The following is a 15,150-nucleotide window of genomic DNA, read 5'->3' on the forward strand; positions in this document are numbered from 1 at the left end:
GGGCAGTCACATGTGCAGACAACAAAAGTATATCATTTTCTACCGTGTTCCAGCGCGCGATCATGCTCTATGAACCGCTTGTGTCTGCCTGAGTATTCCCTTAGCACGAACTTATACCGCTAGTCAGGTGTTCTCATGCGCAGCGCGCAAAATTATGTGCTGCGCAAAATGAGACAAATGCAACAGCTCGCGCGCAACACCATCAGCAGAAGTGTGCCACGAAGCAAACAAAAAAAGTGAGGGGAAAAAAAATGAAGGCGGGCCCCATGACGCATGCGTCACGTGATCCTTGAGCTCCAGTATGGGAGAACGCAGGAAAGGAATTTTGCTTGTGGAGGCTAGACGAGGCAAGTGGAGAGAGTGTCTCTCTTGGTAGTGGCCCTCGCCTCCTGAAATCATGGGTTCGCGGCACTGAAATATTTCCATCTCGGCTATTAATGAACCAATTTGAAAAATTCTTGCGGCAGAATGCTCCCTAGAGAGCACATAATAACTTACAGCGTATAACCAAAATATAACCTCTGGCAGGGCCCTTTAAGTAGTTGACTGGGCAAGACAGCAGCCAGCATATACAAAGTGGCCCAAGTTGTCTATATATATCCACAAATATATCCAGCAAGGAAACTACGACGACTGTCAAACCCCATCGAAGAGGCAAAGAAAGCTTCGCTTTAAAAAAGGATCATCCTTAAACGTCCACCAGTGTGTATTTTACCTCTTCAAAACAGAGAGCTAGGCTATGAAAAGTACTTGTGTTATGGTATAGTAGTTATGGCATCTCACTTCTAAGCATGAGGTTAGATTTTGGTTCCCAGCTGTGGTGACTTTGTTATGATAGGAGCAGAGTGCAAAAACTTCCATGTATTAAGCTTTTGTGTACATGCTAATGAACTTTTGCAGTAAAAATCAATCTGGAGCCTCTTATTACAACATCTTTCCTAGCCCACTGTTTTGGGACGTTCAACACGATCAGTCAATCAATCAGGTTATGAAAATTTTAAGAATGGCAGAAGTTTTTAATGTTTGATGATTCACGAGGCCTTTGCCTGTACCAATTAGGCAAGGAAAAAGAAATTCCACTGTTCTTGCTTATAAAGTAGGAGCGGGGTTTCATCTATTCAAAAGTTAAGCAGTTATATTGATCACATTTTGGTCATATTGTTTGCAAATTCTTGCACCGTTTGCTCTCTTACTGCACTGTTGTAGCTTTCTCTGTTATATTTTTCGTCCTGAAATCATGTTAAGGCCGCATAGTTTGCAGATTTTCTTTATGTTTTGCTCAGCTGTCACATGGCAGATTCCACTGGTTGTTCTGGAGGCGCTATACCTGAACCTTTGAGTGAACACTCAGATCTGGCTCAGATCATGCTCACATTTCACAAATCCAAATCTGCCAGTGAAGACACAATTCTCCAATCCAGCAGCAGCAGAACAAGTTGCAGCATAGCAAATTGATCTGAATTCACCATTGGAAAATACGAGCCTGATATGAATAAACTCAATGGAAAACAAGTTCTTTGCCCTGGAGCAAAAGAACTTGCTCCAAATTGACCAGTGGAATTCACCTATAGTTTACGTTATTGTGTAATTTACCTCTGAAATGCACTATTTACTGTAGGTTTCAAGTAAAACCTATGTTGGTGTCCTGGCTATGGAAGTCAGCAAAGCTCTTGCCAAATCGGAAGGTGGCGAAGAAAATGTGCAGTATGTGCTTGTTCTCTACATGTCTTAAGTCATCACTGCCCATCTGAAAATGTAAAATTTGTTGTGTAAACTATGTTTTCTTAAACTTTTTATCAGGCACTCTCTCATTGCCAAGACACTACGAGACAGTTTTGTTGGAATCAAGTTGGACAGGCTCCTGTATATACGGGTATGTCCAACATTTTTCAAGGTTCTCAAGGTTTTTTGCTAAGATTCTACATAAGTTAGTTAGTTTGGGCGTATCTAAGCTTGTTTAAAAGAGATAAAAGAAGAAATGAATAGTAATTTATGCTTGCTAAATAGCAAACAGGTTACCTTTACCAAAAACCATGCATCATTTGATTTCATGATGTGCCAGTCATTGGTTGTCACGCTCTAAGTGCATTATTTAATTTACTTGAACGAACGTACACATGTAACGAACATCTACAGCAAATTCTACTGTTAAAGGGAACACCTCAATCTGTGGCTCTCACTTTGCTGGAACTCTAGCAGCGAGAGCCTGCTGAAGTTATGTCACTGCGCTGCACATAGGTGTAGAAAGGGGCTAGTTCCACCCACTAAAGGCCATCGGCTACAACGCTGGGTGATTGGGCAAATGCATACTTGCTAGAGGGAGAAAGTTGCACGTGCTCTGTGTTCACGTCTTCCATTTTATACAGTGGCCCACTCTGTATTTTATTTATTTATTTATTTATTTATTTATTTACATTACCCCTAAGGGCCCTCACGCAAGGGTATTACATGGGGGGGCACAAACATGAAATATACACAAGAAATAAAACTACATGAAATAAAATCACACACAAGGAACATAAAATAAATAGACGTGAACAAGGGGTATATGCACGTAGTCATGAAAACACAAGAACATTTTACATAATAATATGTGCATATAACAATAAGTAATAACTAATCTGCTACCACTGAGCGTTTTCTTGCAACAAGGTTTGGAAAGATGGTAAGTTAACTTCAGTAGCTATGTGTGATGGTAGGTTATTCCACTCTATTATTGTGCGAGGAATAAATTATTTTGCGTAGAGCGATGAGCGCCACATTATGTGTTTTACTTTGTTAGCGTGGTCACGGCGCAGGAAAACTGCAGGGGGTGGTGAAAAGAAGTCATTGTGAAGCGTGGAATGGTGATAAAGTTTATGAAATAAGGTTAGGCGAGCAAACTGGCGTCTATGTGCTAGTGATTCCAACTCGGCACGTTGTTTTAACGATGTGACGCTGGTGAAGCGTGAATATTCAGAAAAGATGAAGCAAGCAGCAAGGTTTTGCAGAGATTCATTGTTGTCGATGATATGCTTGATCGGGATCCCATATGGCAGAAGCATATTTAATTTTTGGGTGGATCAGCATGATATAAGCAAGTTTTTTTAAGTGTAAAGGTGCGTGCTTGAGGTTACGCTTAAGAAGTGCTCGGTTAGCTGCTGCTAAGACGGTGTTAATATGGTAATGCCAAGTTAAGTCAGACTGAAGATGAAGGCCAAGATACTTGTAAGTTGGCGCAAGTTCTACTCTAGCATTATTGCGAAAGTAGGTGGTAGGAAGTTGAGTGGAATGGTTGGTAAATGACATTAGCTTGGTTTCAGATGCATTTAAAGACATTAACCATTAGGAGCACCAAGCGGTCACCGCATCAAGATCAATTTGTAAGGAAAGTCGGTCAGCGTCATTACTAATATTAAGATATATAACACAATCATCTGCAAATAATTGAATTCGAGATGAGATGCATTTGGGTAGATCATTATTAAAAATTAAGAAAAGTAGGGGACCGAGTACGCTGCCCTGGGGGACTCCAGATGTTAAAGGAACAGAAGAAGAGTTACAGTCATTAGCACAGGTGAATTGTTGTCTGTTGGAGAGGAAATCTTTAATCCATGCAAGAACGTTTGGGTGAATATTTAAGTGTGTTAATTTGATTAGAAGCCTGTGCTGAGGAACGCGATCAAAAGCTTTAGAGAAGTCAAGAAACACTGCGTCAACTTGGAATCCTTCGTTAAATGCGGAAAATATATAGTTAGTAAATCCGGCGAGCTGAGTGTCGCATGAATAACCCCTGCGAAAACTGTGCTGGTACTTGAAAATCATATCATGGTCTTCTAGGTAGTTGATGACTTGTGTATGTATGACGTGCTCGAGAAGTTTGCATATGTTGCTATTTAATGAGATAGGACGATAGTTAAGTGGGACAGAGCGATCACCCGATTTAAATATTGGTATTACTTTGGCTATTCGCCAGTCATGAGGAATAATGCCAGATGGTAATGATTGTGAAAACAGGGCTGATAACACTTGCAAAATGTTTAAAGAAGCATTTTTAATGCTTCTTTACGGCAAGGCACAACTATCGAGAACTTAAGGGGCTTTTGTATCTTGCTGAACCTGTTTCTTCGCATGTCAAAATTAAAATACATACTGTCCTGCACTGAGCCCATATTCACTTAACATACTTTCTTTTTTTTTTTCCAGGACACTGGCCTTGATAGCCTGAAGAGGGTGGCCATATGCTTAGAAGCTCTGCAAATAACTGTGCTTCGGTTGTTGCAACCTTCTGCTCTGTGAGATATTTTTTTTGTTTGTTTTCATGTCTAGGGCTATATTCGCCAAGCCAACAATGAGCAGCAAGAATTTCAGCTCTTAGCCTAGTATTCACCAACTAAAATGATGTAGGTTTATTGAGGAGGTGTTTCATTTTTTATACAAACAAAGTAACAATGATGTTGGCCAGCTAGCTTGAGCCACTCATGATGCGATTCACAGTAAACATACCTACCTACACAAGAGACCCAATCTAATCATTCTGTCATCGTTTCCATCTGCTCTTGAGATAAATTCTGGTTTACGCATGTTCATTTTGAGTGTGTCTTTGTTCTACCAAAATTGTTTCAAGCAGTGGTAATGTGTTCATTGAGTGATAAGTGGAAATGTCAAACACCTGTTGTACCTCTCTGCCAAATGTCATTGTCACAGGAACATGTGAGGTCCTCCAGTGAATCATGATTTGTTCTCAACCTTTCAGCACCTGAAGAAGCTGTACTACTGTAGTATGTTGATCGAGTGTAATGTGCCTTGCTATATCTTACGAAACGTGCATGATGTCATGTAATTTACCATTGCTGGGGTCAGAACTGCAGTTGCAGCGTGAGATGAGGACATTTGTGACTATTTGGGAGACAAGTTCCATCACTTTGTGACAGAACAGTTCAGTACTGGTGTTAACAGTGCAAAATGTAGACGGGACACGAGACGAGAAGACAACACCACAAGCGCTTTCAACATTTATTTGAAAGAAACTCGGCTTCTTATACCATTGCTCACATGTGTCACAGACACGTGATTGCACATCATGTGAAACACACACTTTTTTTGCACTCATCCTGTTAATGCCAGGATGGAAAACCAGCAAGCCCAAGCTACTATTCTAACAGTTCAGTAGCCCTACACATCTACGACAGTGCTTGCGGATATGTGGCGTGACGTTCAGTTGGTTGGCCGTGGAGCCCATGGTGTTGAGCCATGCCAACGTCCACTAGCATGCTATCAGCTGCACAAGCTGCAGCCTCTTCATCACTAGGTGCTCTAGGCATCCTCTGCTCATGCTGTCATTGTGAATTGGCATGAACTAAAGGCATTCTGTCTCATATTTTTGGCATCTGTACAAATACATGTCAGAGTTCTTTAGCTTACCCTACTGCACGCCTTCACTTTAAAGTTTCATGAAACTAGCACAAGGTCAGACTAGACTGACATATTGTTCTTCTACCTGCCATGGTGGCTTAGTCGCTAGGGCGTTCTGCTCCTGAGCACGAGGTTACAAGTTTGAGTTCCAGTCATGGCAGCCACATTTCAATGGGGGCAAATTGCCATAAAACTCAGATTTAGGTTAGAACCCCAGGAGATCAATATTGATCTGGAGCCCTCTGATATGGCATCCTTCATAAGCTTTAACCCATCAGCCACTTTCAGAATGTTAAACCCCCCGATTTCGTATTTTTAACGTTCTTTTCTGAAAGTCTGTCAGTTCGTTAAGAAAGGATTAGATAGCAAGAAAAATAAAGAATAAAGGCTCATGCTGCTGGCACTACAGGTACTATGTTCCTGATCAATCACTCTCAGGGTGACAAAATTCCCACTGTGACACCTCATTGCAGTGACACCTCATTGCAATGATGGACATATTGTGAGTGGCTTTGCTAATCAATGCACACAGGAAGTAATCTCTTGAAAATTATCAATCATGAATGTAGCCCCTGTTTGTCTACTTTCTGTGATGTACTAGTAGTGTAAAAATTTATCACAGCCTTGAAGGGCGAGGGATCGGGTGGAGGAAGCTGGTCTTGCTTCTTCACCCGCCGGCGAGTAGATGCCTCAGTACAGAAGTCCAGCAGCAGAACTGCCCATCACCCCCACTCCACCAGCCATAGCTGGTCTTGCAAGCTTGGGCTGGACAGTGCTGCTTCCCACTGGTCTAGGGTAGGATAAGGAATGGGTTGTGTTGTAGGTTGGACGTATACTGGCATGCCCCGACTGTCCGATATAGGGAGACATATTAATGGCAGCGTGGGCATATGTATGGGTATAGAGTAGGATGCATCGCATTCTCCAATGTAGAAAAGTCTACAGAGACTGACACCGCACTACTACAATTTATTTTGCCAGCACCAGCCTTGTCATATATTTGTTCTTTGTGTGCACTGTCATGGAATGGGAATGGTACACTAGCCAAATCTCATTAGTTTTGGGTAATGTGCTGCTACATATATATGTTTCGTATATTTGACTGCACTTCAGATATCTTGTTGTATTTGGTATCTTGTCATTCAATTGTGTTCTGAATCCTTCTTCCTTCGTATCTTATAACCTGAATGCTGTGCTATACTGACCACACTTATTGCTCTTCATAGTGTGTTCTTGGATGGATGGATGGAATAACTTTAATGAAAGGTCTTGCGAGCTACGGGGTGCAAGGTCCCATAGAGTGGGCTACTCCCACGTTGGGACCGGGAGTTGTAACTCCCTGGCCGCATCGTGGGCTCACTGGACGGCCCAGAGCTGCTCCGCCAGGTCCGTGCTGCGTAATGCTTCTTGTAGCCTGGTGGAGTCTTGATCCTTGTTTGCGTGGGTCCTACCACACAGCCAGAGCACGTGGTGTATGTCTAGTGTGCTATGGCAATTTTCGCAATATTATGTTTTGTATGGGTTAGGCATGCAGTGATGTAGTCTGTTCTGCGTGGGGTACGTGTAGTCTGTTCTGCGTGAAGCATTCTGAATGTGAGGGCTTGAGGCCTGGTGAGCTTATTGTGAGGTGTGCTGTATATTCTGCGGTCTAGATAGAAGTGCTTTGTGATCTCGTTATATGTGGAGGGAGGGTCCCAATTCTCGCTGGGATGGTCACAACCAGAATAGGTGGCGTCGCCGAGGGTTAGGTTTCGCGCGCTCCTGTGAGCCAACTCATTGAGTTTGCGAGGGGGGTCCTCGATCTCTCCGAGGTGTGCTGGGAACCAGCAGATGGTGTGATGTTGCAACGGTACGGATCTATTGAATATTTGTAGTGCTTGGCTTGCAACTGCTCCTTTCTGAAAGGCTTTGACGGCCGAGCGTGAATCGCTGTAGACGTGGGTGGGTGGTTGGGTCTGTGAGCGCGAGTGCGATGGCGACCTGTTCTGGTATCTCAGACTTGTGGGTCTTGACTGTGAGAGCGTTTTAGACTTGACCTTGCTTATTGATCGTGGTGGCAACGAAGGCCTTCCTGGTCGGCTACTGTGCCGCGTCTACGAAACAGGCTAGGATCTTCTTATCATGTATTTCGCGCAGGATGAACGATGCACGTGCCAGCCTTCTGGGTTGATGGTGCCCGTGGTTCATGTTCCGCGGGAGTGGGCGAACCGTGTAGGAGTTGCGTGTGTCCGTTGGAACGCTTTGATATAGATTCTCGATTACTGTGGTGTCATGACGTAGTTTGGCTAGGATTTCTCTACCCGATTTGGTTCCAGAGAGCCTTGTCCATTGAGCCCTTTCTTGAGCTTCGGCGATTTCTTCAAGTGTATTGTGTACCCCCAGTTGCAGCAGGAGCTTTGTCTCGGTGTTCTTGGGGATTCCCAGCGCTAGTTTGACTAGCTTCCTCAGTTGTGCATTTAGTTTGTCCTTCTCCGCTACCTTCCATCTGTGCATGGCCGCCTCGTAGGTGAAATGGCATAGCGCAAAGGCATGTTAGATTGAGGAGATTTTCTTCCTTAAGGCCATGTTGTCTGTTTTGTACACGTCGTATGAGATTTAAGGCATTATTTGTCTTTGTCACGATTTTCTCCACAGTGGCGGCGTTAGAGCCGTTGCTCTCAATGAACATCCCAAGGACTCTGATTTTGCTGGCGTGTGGGATGGTTCCTCCGTCTTTTGTTCTGAGAATAATGGCGTGTGTGTCTCTGATTTCGTTCTTTGGCTTGGGACCGCTTCTCTATGGTTTGTAGACGAGGAGCTGCGACTTCGCAGGCGAACATCGCAGGCCGGTGGGAGCGAGGTATTCCTCGATCGCGTCGATCGCTTGCTGCAGAGCGCTTTCAATTGATCCCAGGCTACCTCCGGGGACCCAGAGCATTACGTCATCTGCGTATATCGTGTATTTGAGGTTCTCGATTTGATCTAGTTTCTTGCCTAGGCTGGCTAGTGCAAGGTTAAAAAGCGTCGGAGAGATGACAGAACCTTGCGGGGTGCCCTTGCCGCTGAGTTTGTATTTCTGGGACTTGATTTCCCCTAGACAGAGGGTGGCCATTCCGTTGCTCAGGAACGATTTTGTATAAGCGTAGAGTCTCGTGCCAAGGTCGAGGTTGAAGACTGTGTCGAGTACGTAGTCACGTGATAAATTATTGAATGCCTTTTCAAGGTCTAGCCCTAAGATTACTCTCACGTCTCTCGTGTCTGTGTCAATGATCTCATGCTTGAGGAGCTTCATGGCGTCTTGGGTGGATAGCCCGGGTCTAAAGCCGATTATTGCTGCGGGGTAGATATCTTTTTCTTCGAGATGTTTCGAGAGCCTGTTTAGGACCGCATGCTCGGCTACCTTGCCGACGCAAGACGTCAGCGAGATAGGTCTGAGGTTATTGATGTTGGGTGCCTTGCCAGGCTTTGGGATGAGCACGATGAGGGCCGTTTTGCAGTCTTCGGGTAGTGCTCCGTTCCTCCAGATTTTGTTGATTTCCTCTGTGAGGGTTTCGATTGAGGTTTCATCGAAGTTTCTAAGTGCCTTGTTAGTTACGCCGTCCGGCCCCGGCGCTGACTTGCTGTTTAGGTTCTGAAGCACCATGTGTATCTCTTCAGTTGAGAAGTCCCGATCTAGCTCTGGGTTGGCTTTGCCGCGATATGCTTCGGCGGGCGTGCCTCTAGCATTTTTGGCCAGCGGGAGGTACTTGTCAGCGAGACGGTCAATGAGCTCATTTTCCGTGGTAATCTTGAGTTCCTCTTGCATGATCCTGTTCAGCATACGACCCTGGTCCGCCTTGGTTCTGGTTCTGTCTAAAAGATGTTTGAGCAGGTGCCACGTCGTCCCGCTGATGTTGCGGCCGTCCATGGCATCGCAAACCTCGTTCCATTGCTGGTTAGATAGTTGCGTGCAATATTCTGCAATCAGCTGGTTGAGGGAAGAAATTCTTTTCCTCAGCCGTCGATTGTGTCTTTGTTCTTTCCATCTCCTGATGAGCGATTATTTGGCTTCGAGCATGTGAGCCAGTCGGCTTTCCATGCTTTGAACGAGGAGATCTGTCTCTATTTCCCTCGTGGCCGCCTTAATGTTGGCCTTTAGTTGCGATGTGTGTTCTTGGGAAACCTGCCCAATTTTTTCTTAGTAAGAATATTTAACACTTGTCTACTATAAGCGATTTTCTTTCATTAAATATGTTTTCAGGCCATAAAGAAATTTTATCGTGATTCAAAATGCTGCTACCACTTTGTAAAGCCTGTGAGGTTATGTTTGGATTGGCTTATTAATCACTTTCAGCATTGCAAGTCTTTGTAGTGATATAGATAGGGCACAAGCTTTACTTCTTTCACAGCATTCAATTGCATTCACTTTGAGTTACCACATGAGTGTGCATGGATTAGTAACTCTGAAGGTTAAAACATTCCGTTAAACAGTTTGAGTTTAAGGGGAGTTAGATAACTTTCTTAGTGATCTTGTTTAATAGGTACGGTCCTTAAATTTAAGTGTTCAGGCTTATAAAAAAATGGTTGTTGCTGTTCTGTCTGTTTTCAGGAGCAGTTGCTTCACTCCTATGTACCACATTTTCTACACTACAGTAGAAGCTTGGTCTGTGGAAATCGCTTTAACGGAATTGCCGGTTAAATAAAACTACAGGCTCTCAATTGGTTGGTTTTGTTTTCTAACGATGTAAAAAAACTTTCGTTAATCGGAACCAAAATGTTTGCAACTTCCTATAAACACAACTACAGAGTCAAGCTTAAAGCAGGTTTTTTTTTTTCCCCCTCAGAGAACCAGAATTGGCTTTTTTTATTTTTGCAACATCTGTCTTCTGTGCAGAAAGTCATTCTTGCTGGACGCTTGGCACATGCTGGGCATTCAACGTTTTTCTTAGTGTGTTAAATAGTGACGCTTCCACCCTTGATGTTTGCTCCAACAAAGGAGGCAATGAAGTGAGGGAAGGACCAGAATATGACTGTTGCCAAAGAACTCGCTGTTATTTGGCTATCGGCGCACAGCAGACCTCTGCTCAAGTTGACAGAGGATGCAGATTTGGTGCATGCATTAGCCACACTTTGGTCTATCTGTGTTGACAGCATGACAGTGGTCAGATTGACCAGGTTGCATGTAAGCATATGTGTGTGCAGCAACCCATTTGGCAACCTTTCTTAGAGCGCCGCTCTTAGGTGCCCATTTCTGCTGTGGGCATCGGCTTAACCGTGCAAACGACCTCAGTGAAGGATGAAAGAGCGAATCTGGAGTGCAACGGGGAATCAAAGATGTGAGAAGGAAATTGGAGGAGGAGGCGGTTATGGCGAAAGCGTGAGAAGAAAAGCATAGTCCGGTAACGATGACGATGGCTAAGAGATGGTGCAAGAGTAGTGCACATCGTCTGGGAGGTCTGTCGGCAACAGCTGCTGTGACTCGTGCCCACGTGTCATCCACATGCTGCCTCTCAGTCTCCAGTTTAGTGAGAGAGTCGCGCAACACTTCGCTCTATTTGCAATGTGCCACACTAGACGGATTGTCTGCCCCAGCCATTATATCGTGAAATGAAAACATGTATAGAGTTATGCTCAAATTTCTGATTGGGATTATTGTAATTGTCGGTCAATTTTTCTTTTCTTTTTCTGTTTCTTTTATCACCACTTGAAGGATAATTAGGTCACTTAACTTTTGGCGAATCCACTATTTTGGACTTTCGTTTATTTGGCCTTCTAGGCAGTCCCTACTGAGTTCAAATTATTGATTGGTAACTTTAATGGTTACGGAATAAGCTCTAAGTGCCTTGTCATTTTCTGTTTTTTGTAACTAGCTGCTACATTCACTTAATACTCAACATTTTTGACAACAGGGTTAAGAAGGAGTACAACGTAAGGTGCTGCACTACTGTACAGCTTTATCGGTGAATAGAACTTCTGTTAATTGGAACATATTGTTACAACGCTACATATTGTTACATATTGTCATTTTATGTAGCAATATTTTTTGGGCTCTCTTGAGGTTCCATATAACAAGGTTCTACTGTATATAGTCCTTACTCGGCGAATAATCTGAAGGGACAAATTTGGGCTTAAAGTAAGCTCCTTAGATAGTCTTTATTCAATGCATGGTCTGAAGAAACTAAACATCCACTTTAGCTGCTTGCATACCTGGAGTTGCCAATCAGCTGGAAATATTGCTTGTGCACAGTGAAGCTCATCGAGTAGCTACTTTAGCTGTGTGATTTTGTCTGGTAAGGGTTTCCAGGTGCAGTCATGCCTAATATTTTTCAAGTGTGGCTGTAATCTAAAAAAGATCTAATCATGCATAATCCACATCCATCGAAAGTCCACGCCGCACCAAATTTCAACCTTTGAATATGCATGGACTGTGAACTAGTCCACAAAACGGGATATTTCTTTCTGTTCCCCCAGCTCCAACTCACAAAACGAAGCAAAAGCTACAGCAGCTGAGAAAGCAACCATGCGTGTGCAGCTTAATGTCAGCAGCGAGCGGATGGTGTTGGCTCTGCTCAAGGAATGCCTCGAGTGTCGCTTGGATGACGAGCGGCTATGCAATGTTTTCCACATTCTTGTGCTCCTCCTGAGATGTCAAGGTAATGAGAACATATTGCTTAGCATTTTGTCAATGTGTCTCCACGTTCAGCTTTGGCAGCATCCTTATCACGAGAACAGCACTAGGTTTCTCTTTAATTTTGCATGAACATATTCACGTTGGTCTTGTAATAAAGGTAGTAGTAAGGAGTGCTGAAAAAAACTGCATGGTATCCTAACTTATCCTAAGTGTAATGGTAAAAGGTTAAAGGTCAGTCTTTCATTCATTCATTCATTCAAATACCTGCAGCACCACAAGGGCATTGTAGCAGGGGGCCACTACAGAAATACATTGGTACAGAAAGGACTGACTCCGAAAAGAAAATGTACATATGCAGAAAGCTCAGATAAAAAAAGAGTACGACTAACATCAGCAGGAAAACATAAGCAAAGGCAACCGAGAAAACATTAAAGTGAAAAGATAAGTTATTCCCATAGGCAAACCATAAACCAAGACACAAGTGAAAAAATGTGGAACTGGGTAATATGCAGCTATGGAAAATTTGACAATAAGAACAATTTAAACTCGGAACAGGTTCTACATTGATTAATGCTCTGAGGGAGCCTATTTCATAGAGCTGATGTGTGTGGGAAAAATGAATTGCGAAAAACTTTAGTGCGACAGCGCAATTCAAAACTTTATAATCATGATCGCATCGCTGAGAGACAAAGTGGGGAGGCAAAATGTATAGACCTTTGTCTATTCCAGGGACACCAGAGTATATCTAGAAGAACAGTTGCAGCTTTGCAGTCATACGACGATGCACTAGTGATTTCCAGCCTAGATTTTCTTTCATTACTGAGACACTGCTGCGAAAGTCATAATTGCCAGAAACAAACCTGGCAGCAAGGTTTTGAATTCGTTCGAGGTTTTTCAACAAGGTACGAGGTTTGAGAGTCCCACGCTTCACTAACGTAGTCCAGAATTGGACGCGCATTTGTAACGTAAAGTTGTTCTTTTACATTTAAAGGGGCCTGATAAAAATTTCGTCTGATAAGGTTAAGTATTTCGGATGACTTTAAAGCGAGATATTCAGTATGTTTATTCCACTTTTAAATTTTCTGAAATATAGACGCCAAGATATTTATAATGCTTAACTTTTTCAAGAGGAAGGCCATCCAAATTATACAGTGATCTTACCGGCAGACGCTTACGGGTAACTGACATGAACTGACATTTTGAACTGTTCAAGGACATGTCTCATTTTTTTCACCATGCTTGAATCCTGTTAAGGTCATTCTGTAAGCTGGAGACATCCCGTATGTTTTGCACATTTCTGTAAACAACACAATAATCTGCATATAAACGCACTTTGCATTCAAAGCCTTCCGCAATATCATTTATGTAAATTAAACGTAACAACGGCCCCAGAACTGAACCTTGCGGTATGCTTGAGGTTATGGTGACTTGAGTTGATGAAACTCCATTGACCAGAATATGCCGAGTGTGCCCAGTTAAGTAACTATTAATCCAATTGATTATAGTAGGGTGTATCAAGAGGTAGGATAATTTATGTATTAGTAAAGCATGAGGAATGGTATCAAAAGCTTTCTTAAAATCGAAAAATATCTAGTCGACTTGAAATCCTGAATCATAAGAAAAAAACATATCATGGCAGAACTCTACAAGTTGTGTCATACATGGCAATCCATGCTTGAACCCATGTTGGGAAATTGAAAAGAAGTTATTGGTTATGTAGATGTTTCATTACGGCAGAGTAAATAATATGCTCAATTGTATTACAACTTACGCACGTCAGAGATGTGGGCCTATAGTTTTGCACTGAATTTTTATGACTGCCTTTATGACATGGAACCACATTAGCTGGGCAGGCAATGAACTGCTGTGCAATGATTTATTAAATAACACAACTAGGAAATGGGCTATTGCTTCAGAATAAGCTCCTATTACACGAGACTGTATACTGTCAGGACCACAAGCTGCTTTTGCCTTTACATTAGTAAGCAGCTTAAGGACACCATTGTACGTGACAGTAATCATAGGCATGCTCTCATAAGGCATTTCATGTACTTCACGTAAGTCGTTGCTGTAAGCAGAAGAAAAGACGGATTTAAAATAGGAATTCAGACAGCAAGCCTTCTTGTAATCATCGTACTTGGTATTCTCACCAACTCCTAAATTAGGGATTGTGGTCATCTCCTTACTATTCGCTTTCACAGATTTCCAAAATTCTTTAGGGCTTCCTTTTAACTTCGTGCCAAGCAAAGAAATATAACTTTGCTTAGATACTTTGATCTTTTCTTTAATGTTTTTGCCCATTTCTTGCAATGTTTTAAAGGCAGACTGACATTTAAAGACATTTTAAAGACAGTCCTCCATCTCCTAATGTATTTTTTTCTCCTCATTATGTTTATAACAGTAGAGTGACAAATTGTGAAACAGCACTTTTGCTATGTATGTTTATATATAGTACTACCATTGTCATCATCTTTTAAGGTAGTGGTCTTTTGTGCATGTTATCCTAATTGCAATACCATCACTTTATTTTATTGATGTTTTTGTTTGTAAGGTGTGAGTTCTTATGCATGATAATCTGTCAGTCTATTGGCATTTCATCTTAGATGCAAGTAATTTTGAAACATTAGAATAGCAGTGGCTGTGGCAGTGAATTGCAGGGAATTAGTGCAGTAAATCAGGATCACAATTGACATAGCTGTTCTACCGCACATGATTGCTATGCTTGTGCATGGTTATTTCTTCTAGTTCTAGCTTAGAATAGCCTTGTATTAAGACTCCTTTAAAGCTGACATTAGTTAGACATTTCACTTGATTGAATCTCTGCAAAGTCACCAGCATTACATTGTTGATCATTGTTAACTATTTTTGAATGACCGAATTAATGTGCCTTAAACTAAATATGTTTTGCTGTGCTGCGTAGTGTCATGCACTGCATGCAATGTTTCGTGTTTGCCTGTCTCTGTAAAGTTGTCATCAGCACAAAAAAAAATATTGCTTGCACTCTGTCCTTGCTAAAGCCACTTCAAACCTTCAAGATTAGTTCATTTGTTAGCCCTATGTTTTTGATGTCAAAGGTTACATCATTATCATAAAATATATTCAGTACACAACGACCGCAAGGAGACCTATTGGCGCATGGCCCTGTAGCACTTTCTAAAGTTGTAAGC

At 42.4% G+C, this 15,150-nt stretch overlaps 1 protein-coding gene across 2 annotated transcripts in view; it reads left to right on the forward strand.

The window, feature by feature from the left end:
- mei-41 (ATR serine/threonine kinase meiotic 41) overlaps window positions 1-15,150 on the forward strand; it is a 131,246-nt gene that overhangs the window by 18,922 nt on the left and 97,174 nt on the right. For both annotated transcript variants that reach the window (XR_012825986.1, XM_075680723.1), the window contains exons 9-12: window positions 1,619-1,704; window positions 1,801-1,873; window positions 4,186-4,274; window positions 11,824-12,005. Coding sequence is in view for 1 of the 2 variants with exons in the window: in XM_075680723.1 (XP_075536838.1) it covers window positions 1,619-1,704; window positions 1,801-1,873; window positions 4,186-4,274; window positions 11,824-12,005 (430 nt within the window). In the remaining variant the exon portion in view is untranslated. The remainder of the gene's footprint in view (window positions 1-1,618; window positions 1,705-1,800; window positions 1,874-4,185; window positions 4,275-11,823; window positions 12,006-15,150) is intronic.

The sequence above is a fragment of the Dermacentor variabilis genome, chromosome 2 (assembly GCF_050947875.1).
Source record: "Dermacentor variabilis isolate Ectoservices chromosome 2, ASM5094787v1, whole genome shotgun sequence".
Classification (NCBI taxonomy): Eukaryota; Metazoa; Arthropoda; class Arachnida; order Ixodida; family Ixodidae; genus Dermacentor; species Dermacentor variabilis.